Raw genomic sequence first — 8,873 nt, 5'->3', positions numbered from 1 at the left:
TTACACTTAAGGTTCTGTTCTGCCATACACAACAACTTGGACAAAATTACTTTTTGAAAAATACTACGACAACTAAAAAAACAAACAAACAAACAAACAAAAAAACAAAACACTTTTTGGTTTGTGAAACTTTTTGGAAAAATGAAATTTCTGAAGCTTCTTCAGATCTCAGAGCTCTTCCACTCAGAGGGAAAGCCGATTCCCTCACAAAAAGTGGGTGGTTTCTGCAAGATATTTTCATATAAGAAAATCTGCAGGGCTAAGCTTATTCAGAGAGGAAGTTTATTGCTGCTATGAAAAATGAGATAACTCAACCCCACAGTTGGGAAAAAGCTTGAAAGGGCTTCTTGAAGTTGAACTAGCTTTTGTGCTGGTTTTGGTTTGTTGGCTCTTTTTCCTGCACGTGACTATTATGTTACTCTTAGTTATTGTGATTGTAAATATAAGGCACCGTAGGCTGTTCAAAGTTTATTTACTGATTGTTCATTGTTTTAAATGAACTGATAAGAGACTTCATGAATGCAAAGTGATATCAGATAGACCAGCTTCTCTCTTGTGCTGCCTGGAGCATCGCCTGGTCCAGTCCAAAGACAACGAGGAGATGTAACAAGTCTTCCTCTACAAAACATGCTCTGCCTGTGGCTGTTGCGTTGTGTGCTGATGTGCTCAGAGGCTGCATCTCTCCAGGCAGTCGTCATCTCGGGGGTGCGGGTTTTTTTTCCTGGTTTTGAAGAGATCTTTCAAACACCTGCCACGAGGTACACGATAACTACATTGAAATTTCCCTACTGTAGGCAGCGGGCTCCATCCCACCTGCCAGCTAGGAATTCCTCCTCCCTTGTCGAGGTGTGCGTGGGGATGTCCGAGGACGGGAAGAAGGAGTACCCTCTAGGCAGGGGACCAGGAGTTTCGGAGGAGCTCTTTGAGCAGCACAGCCCCGGCCGTGGCGGGGGGCGAGAGCGCTGAGAGGGGGGTCGGGGGAGGGTGGGCAACCGACCCCCAGCAAGCCTGCGGGGGGGTGCTGTCATCCCGGAGGCTCCATGAGCACCTCACCAGCGGCTCGCCCACCACCTCGAGGGGAACCACAGCGCCTGCATCCCTCTCCCCCCGCTTCACCCCCGGGGCCCAAACTTCTCCGCCCGCCCCCGCGGCGCCCGGCGGGGAGGCAGGCACCGCCCCGCTGCCGCCGCCCGGTAGGTGCCGGGAGGGAGATGCTCGCTGTCACTTTCCCTCTCCCCCACGCACCGCCCCCTGCCCTCCCTCCATCCCTCCTTCCCTCCCTCCCTCCCTCCCTCGCCCGCCGCCGGCGGTGCCCCGTCCCCCGGCGCCGCGCTGCGCGCTCCCCGCCGGCTGCAGGCAGGGCCGAGCCGCCGCCCGCTTCCCCCCCCAAAAGAAAAAAAAAGGAAAAAAAAAAAAAAGAAAAGAAAAAGAAAAACCCCACCCCGGGCATGGCCGGGCGCTGAGGGGGCGCCCCACCGGCTCAGCTCGGCTCTGCCCCGCCGAGGGGGCTTGGCGGGCAGCTCCACTCCAATGGTGCAGAGCGACATGTCCAAATCGCCCCCCAGCCCGGCGCAGGAGGTGCAGATGGAGCTGCTGGACAACCCCCCGCCCGCGGCGGCGGCGCAGGTAGGGCAGGGGGAGGCACGGCTCGGCCGGAGCCCCGGGGCTGCGGCGGCAGCGGGGAGGGCTCGGGGCGCTGCCGGCCGGGGAGGGGGGGCTGTCGGGGGGGTGCCGGAGCGCCCGGCCCTTCAACTTGGCCCCCCCGCCGGCACAACAAAGTTTGACGGCTCTGCTCGGCCGCCCCCCTCCCCTAAAGGGCGCTTGGGTAAGGCGTCCGGCGGGATGCTCGGCGCCGCAGACCCGAGAAGCCAGCGGTTACCCGGAGGGTAGGTGCGTAGGGATGTGCTGCCGCTGGGATGTTCGCCGTGCACGTATAAATCACGGCTGGGGTTCTGCAGGGACCTGTTGTGCCTCTACCTGATGCTCGCCCCGCGCTGCTGCCCCGGCCCCATCGGGTACCCAGGCTGGGAACAGCCTCTGTGGCTGGGGGAAGGATCCCTGCTGCTGGCCCAGCACCACTGCCAGGGGGCCGGAGGTGCTGAGCACGCTGCAGATTTCAGCTGCTCGATTACGGTGCCGAAGGTGGTTGTACAGTCAGCTCGGAGATTTTAACAACTCGGGCCGAGCACGCTGCCTTCAGGTGGAGGGGTATGGAGAGGGAGACAGGGAGGAGATGTCAGCGCGCCTGGTGAAGGCTCTATTTTGAAAGGTGGTTCCTGTTTAATATATGAACATTGCATAATATCTTCGAGTTTGCAATAGTTGGCTACAAAGACTTTCAGTGCTATTTTTAAACCCAGTAAAAGGGTGGTAAAATCTGATTGCGTGCGTTTTAAATTACAAACATGTTTGTTCTCGTTCGGAGTTTTTTTCCTTTTGGGGTGGCAGTTTTATTTGCTGCTGCCAAAGCTATCCTTGATGCTTTATTTTCTTTGAGAAGGCAGTCCAGTGTCATCATAGGAGTGCTTGATTGCCACAGGAAAATGCTGTCAGTCTCAAAAGACTCGCTGAGTGATCTTTAGGTACTGGGGATGGGTGACAGACGAACAAAATCCAGGCATTGAAACAGAGGCTAGATTAAGCTGAAAAAGTGTTTCTTTGGATGTGAATTTGACTGCAGTCTCCAAGCGCAGAACAGATATTGCAGTAGGGCCATATGCTTTGCCAGCTTCTCCAGAAGTGGTGGCAAGGGAACTAATTTCTGACCTACAAATAGCCCCGTTTTTATATCTTTTCAGCCCTAAGCACAGATTGGTGACTGTCAAATCATATGGTGCCTCGCTACTATGGATACGTGTCAAATGCTGATGATAAAATTGGTTTTCACCCCTCCTTTTAACTAGGTATAAAGAACCTCTGTTTAGAGAGGAAGGATAGTTTGCGAACACCTACAGTATTTGTATTTCAGATAAAGTACTTCTATTTTATAGAATTGGTTTCTGAACACCTACAGCCAAAAAGATCCACTTTTTAAGAGAGTGGTAATTCAGCTTTTTGGCTCAGTGAGTAATTTTCAGGGTTTGGAACCAAAGTCTATCAGGCAAAACAAGAATCACATCTTCTCCATATATATATATTCCAGTCGTACATAAACCTTTGGTGTGGAAGGAACAAGATTATGGAAACAAAAGAGCTCTTTGTCTGAATAATAGCGTTCAGTTAATTCCTTAGCACGCGCTGCACTGAGACAATTACTCTGATTTGGGTTTTTGCTCCATTAACGTGATTTCCAGAAAATCAATATGGTAAGATCTCGCTGCTTTAGAAAATGCTCACAGTGAGAAGGAGAAGCTTAATGAGTGCTTGTGAATCATTAAGTAGATTGCCTACAGGTCCTTCAGTTATGCCCACTGCTATCTTTTTCACTGAGGAACATGAGTATCAATCCTAGAAATATTTCATGCCAAGTAAGTAATGCATCTGGAAGAAAAAAATATGCAAGCTTACAGAGTGATGTCACTCCTAAAAGTGTTCACTCCAAAGTACTACTTCTGGTAATTATGATTTAGCGAAATACAATTAAAGAGCCTTTGTATGCTTGTAACAAGCCTCAAAATTTCTTTTATCTAAGAATTTTACTTTTGCGAAGCTGAGGATTTCTTTTAATCTGGCTGTACATCATGGTTGATATCTTGGACTATCTCATGGCTGTCCATAGATTTTGGCCAAACTTGTCACCGCTTGGCAGAGGCACGAATATAGTTAACATTCTGCAAGCAATTTCTCTTAAAAGATTCTTAAATATGTGAGCTATTCCTAGATAGTCTTTGAAAAAAAATCTATTTCTTATTTTTATAATGTATTTTTCTAATAACATCTGCAAACAAAATAAAATCCATATAGGTGTTGATCCTGGCAGTCACACTGTACTTTTCCTGAGAATTTCTTTGCAAGAGAATACCTTGGGGGCAAAGTATTTATGTTTGTTTCTGTATTACCTAGAATAGTGTGGCTTTTTGGTCTATATTACTATAAATACGTAGTTCTAGGTACTCTCTGTGATCTGAGTCCATACAGGGCTTGTGATATACCTTTAGATGCCCACTTTTGTCCACATGTCTGCACATGTTAACAGTTACACTATTCACAACGTCCGTGCATATGTCAGTGCAAAGTAGTAGTTTTAGGTATGACCCTTCTGTAATAAACTCAGCAATTGCTTTTCAAAAATCACAAAACAAGCAAACTGTTGAAATGTATTTGTGTGATGATCTATATCTGATTTTTAAAAAATCAACTTCATTGCCTTATTTAAATCTTTATTTCAAGTACCTCTCAAACCTAGAAATCTGAATTACTAGAATATTTAGATTAGTCAATTAACGCAGATGCTATGCTGATTTGTTTATAATATATTACAACATAACGTATTAATTCCTTTCACGGTAATTCTTGGTCCCTCTTCTTCTCCTTTCCTCCCCTGCTATTTAATTTTTTTTTTCTGACCCTACTTCAGAGTCCATCAATTCCCAGAAATCATTGGAATAAATTTCTATTTCATCCTACAGCTTCCCAGGTTGTGTCATAAGAATGGTCAAAGCAAGTCAAATCAGGAAATTACATGGGATATTTCAAAGAAAATATAACGAAACCTTGTACCAGGCAACTATAGGCTACCTTGCTGAGGGAGGAGGTAGCCTTCCCTGGACGAATTCCTCCCTATTCCTCATTACCATTTTCCTCCTGTTCTTTTTCTTGCCTTGTTATCTATCATCTGTCAATGCAGGTCGTAACAACCTGACACATTTTAAATGAAAACAGTTCCTTTCTTGATTGTTTTCCTCAGCTCCTTCACTTGCATTTAGATTTCCCCTATGCTCTGATACTGTTCCATGTCAGAGTCTGAAGGCTTCCCTTCCCAGTCTAAAGGCTGCATCGTCCCAGGAGCACTTGCTTGTGGCGTGTGGAGGCTGCCCTCTGCCCTGAGCCCAGCTGCAGCTGAAGCTTGAATTGCTGAAGGTGAACTGCAGGCATGGGGTTAGGGATGGGCTTGCTCATTTTTCATTGTGTATTGACCACGACTGATGCTGACGTGAATTTTAGAGCAGCATGCATGCTGGTGGCTCCAGAACATCAGCTTAGTTATTTGGCCCTGGCTATGACTGTTGTCCTTCCTGGATCTCCAGCTGTCTTTTCAGTTGCATAGCACCATCCCCTCCCTGCCTGTCTTGTGGTAATGAGAAATAAAGGGAATAACCAGAGATTTATTCTCCACAGATTAATCACAGTGCCCTCTGCTGCTCTGTTTCAGCTAAGCTGATTTATCACAATTCACACCCTGTTTACCTGTTCTTCAAATAAACATTTTGCAACAGCATATTTCCCAGTACTAACTTGTGAGAATACTTTGTAAGTGATAAACAAACAGAACTTATATCCCTTTTCTTACTTAAATAATAACAATAGCCATTTATTTTGGAGGCATGGAAGGTTTTACTCTCTTCTGGCAGCATTCCTACAAGCCAGATCCAATCTTGCTGGAGCCTAACAGAGTGTATACAAATGAAGAAGAGATGAAGTCAAACTCCATTCATTGGACTTTCTCATGGTGCTAGGCAAGAGGTAGTGTTTTCTCTCCCAACATGTTAACCTCCTTTTGGCATTGTAGTCCTTGCTAACAAAAATACATTTTATTAGTCTTTGACTAAAGAAAGCCCTTCAAGTTTCAGCTGTTACTTTTCTGATGATTCTTCTTTGCTCTTAGGGGTTATTTTACGTTGTCCCAAACTTCACCAATAATAGGTAGAGCTCTTGCATGGTCGTCTCTTCCAGAGACATTTATTTGCCACTTGGATATTGCACATTATCAGCATATGTGGGTTATAGTTATTGTTTTTTACATTTTTCTAGACTGTGAAATCCCTCTGAAACAATTCAGCAGCTTCACTCCTAACTCATTTGAGTATGTTAGCCATTTTCTAGAGGCGATCTCTGTTTTTGTCTTGTTTTGTCTCTAGGTTTATAATTTCAAACTGTTATGGATGAAAAGTTCCTGTATGCTTCCAGGCTTGGCTTCTCTGGAGTCTCAGATACTTTTACTTTTGCTTCTTTTTCTCAGTTCTTTTCTGTGCCAGGACAGAAGAGTTTCAAAATAACACAAAGCAACTGAAATCAGCCTTCCTGCCCTCCAAGGTCTTGCCTTAGTCTCTGTCAGCAAGGCAGGGGGAAGCTTCCCTGTAGTTGGCTGTGCTTCCCTGCAAATCTCTTTCTGTCACAGAGTCAGATCTCTTCTGCTGTTTACTTGTGTAAGAGAAATACAGAAATCCCTGGAGAGCACGCGGGGAGGAGCAGGCACGTGGCCTACAACTATAGCAAACAAGCTTAAGAAGCTGCAGGAGGCACAGTGGGGCTTATACATGATCTCCAGTGCCTAGTGATGTTATCTGCTGCTGTTTTGCCAAGTGAGGAACAGACATCTTCATCATTGGTGTAATGGGGGGATGGGCAGCAGATTTTGACCAAGGTGGTTTCTTGGGTTACTGGGGAGGAGGAGAGCAGGCCAGGTCTGGTGGAGTGGAAAATGTGGGTGACCTGGCCTGGGGCCAGGGCAACAGCACTGGGAGATGGCTCAGAAGCATAGGGACTGGTGAGAATTGGGCTATTTCTAGTTGCAGTGTTGGCAAACCAGCACCGGCCAGCAGAGAGGAGCATCAAAGATTTCTCAGCAGAAATGGGGTTTCTTTTTTTTTTTTTTTCTGTGGAGAGGAAAGAATCATGTCATATTTTTTCTTTTTTTGTGTGTATGTGTTTCTTTTGTTTTATTTTGGTTTGTTTTATTGATATAGATATAAGATTTTAAAGGACTGTGGAATGGCCTTAGCAGACTCAGCATTGTAGCTTGTGTGAACTCAATGACTGTATATGGAGATCCTCACCTTGATAGTATTTCTCAGGGGAACCCATTGTCTTCTCTGAACTGTGTTATAGCAAATGGTGTTTGCTTGAAGAAACCCAGGTTTTGACACCTAACCTTGGGATTCTTCTCTGCTATAGGAACATGAGCCTGTGCTCCTCAGGCAATTTCTTCACTGAAGGTATGTCACAGGGCTGAGTACCTATTACAGGGCTGCACTACTGTTGGATGCGTAAGGTGACCTGAAACCCCAGCCTTGAGACAGAGGCAAGCCAGGATATGTTTCTGTGCCAATCATTTCCTTATTATCCCCATTCCTATTGTGGAATGGAGCCATGGAGTCCTGGGAAGCTTATCATTGATGTCTGTGTATGTCTTCCAACCCTCAGCTGTACTGTCTGAAAACTGACCACCCATCCTTTATGAAACTAGTGAGATTTGAGGTGCAAAGATGAGAAATATTCATGCCTCTTTCTGTAGCTGACCCATTATACCTAAAGACTTGATATATATATATATATTATTTATAGATAATATATATATATATTTAAAGTGATGAATGTGAGGTTTTACAGTTACTCACCAGATGACTATGCCATCCAGTCGCTGAAGGGTGTCGTCCCTGGGTGGTGTCATGCCTGGCTGTTGACCAGAGACAGTCCAGGAGCACTGCAGGACCTACAGGAACTTTCTCTGTTGCCGTATCACAAGGAATTGATTGAAATAGCTAATGATTATTTTTTTTAAGAGATGGACAGAGATGAATGTACATATTCTGCACTGACTTGGGATGCTATTCTTCAACTGGGACATGGGCATTTTAAAATATCTTTCAAAGTTTTTGCATGGGAAGGAAAAATACCTACACTTTAATTTCTGACTTTTCTAGAAATTGTTTATTCTTTCAGGGGGTCACTCATTTCCCTCACCTCTAGGTATTCTATTGATCCTTGTAATTGATCATTTGTTCATCTGAGATCATGTAAGCTTCATTCCAGCTCTGGATTTTATTTTTGATTTCCTAGTTTTTTTCTCTCCAGTTCCTTCCTTGTGTCATTTGCTGTTTCAAGACCCGAATCCAATTTGATTTTGATGCATAAATCTTCGACACCTTCTTTTATTCTTTGATTAGGACCAGCAGGCTAATTTTTTAACAGTTCATCTTTGCCATTAACCATGGTATCAGTCTCAATAACTGATGATATTCTACCGATTGTAGTTAGTAAAGGTTCAGGCTTGCCCTGTGTATACTTCTCTTTGCATAAAATACCATTGGAGTGGTTGCTTGGGAAGGGCATTTTTTAAGACTTTCACTGAAGATCAGTTCCTTAGATGTAGATAGTTGGTCATTTGAAATGTTTTATTGCCTCTTCCAAGTGATAGTATTTTGCTGTAGTGATAAACCATGCCTCCTGCTTGTCATGTGTGTTAGAGGATTAAATGTAACAGATGGATGCTTTTTATGTGTTGAGGCAGAACCTCATTAAAATTAAAGGGTTTCACTGAGCAACACTAATCTCATCTGTTTGCAATAACTTGAGGTAGTTGTATATGAAACTGTTAATTATCAGGAAACTGCTGTGCATGCCTCTAATATTTCATATGATTCCCATATTTTGTTTGATTACATGGGACGAATAAAAGTTGCACAATGTACTTTCATGTCAGAGTTGGAAAGCAGTCTTTGCTTCGTTAAGGCTCTGTTGATGAAATGTTTTTTGCAAGATGACTTTGGTAGGATTTTTGTTTGTTTGTTTGTTTTTAAGGCCTCACATATTCTGCTAGATACTTTAAGAAGCTGTAGAACATAAATGCATGTATTGTGTTTCTCGTCTCTGGGAACTCCACCAATTTTAAAAGAACTTCACACATCTGACTGATAAACCATGCTACAGTTCTGATCTTGTAAACACTTACATGTATACATAAGTTCATTTGTGTAAGAAGTTATGTTGAAATC

General features: G+C 44.3%; 1 protein-coding gene across 5 annotated transcripts in view; it reads left to right on the top strand.

The window, feature by feature from the left end:
• The first annotated feature begins 860 nt into the window (after nt 1-860).
• CACNB2 (calcium voltage-gated channel auxiliary subunit beta 2) overlaps nt 861-8,873 on the top strand; it is a 243,706-nt gene continuing 235,693 nt past the window's right edge. Inside the window, exon 1 of one of the 5 annotated variants that reach the window (XM_080578282.1) lies at nt 861-1,626. In XM_080578282.1, the coding sequence (XP_080434408.1) occupies nt 1,531-1,626 (96 nt within the window). In that variant the 5' untranslated portion in view covers nt 861-1,530. The remainder of the gene's footprint in view (nt 1,627-8,873) is intronic. The other 4 variants (XM_080578281.1, XM_080578286.1, XM_080578283.1 and 1 more) reach the window with 4 other exon arrangements.

The sequence above is a fragment of the Anser brachyrhynchus genome, assembly GCF_964034855.1.
Source record: "Anser brachyrhynchus genome assembly, chromosome: 2".
NCBI lineage: Eukaryota > Metazoa > Chordata > Aves > Anseriformes > Anatidae > Anser > Anser brachyrhynchus.
Note: the sequence above shows the minus strand (reverse complement) of the source record. Positions and strands in the feature narration are given on the sequence as shown.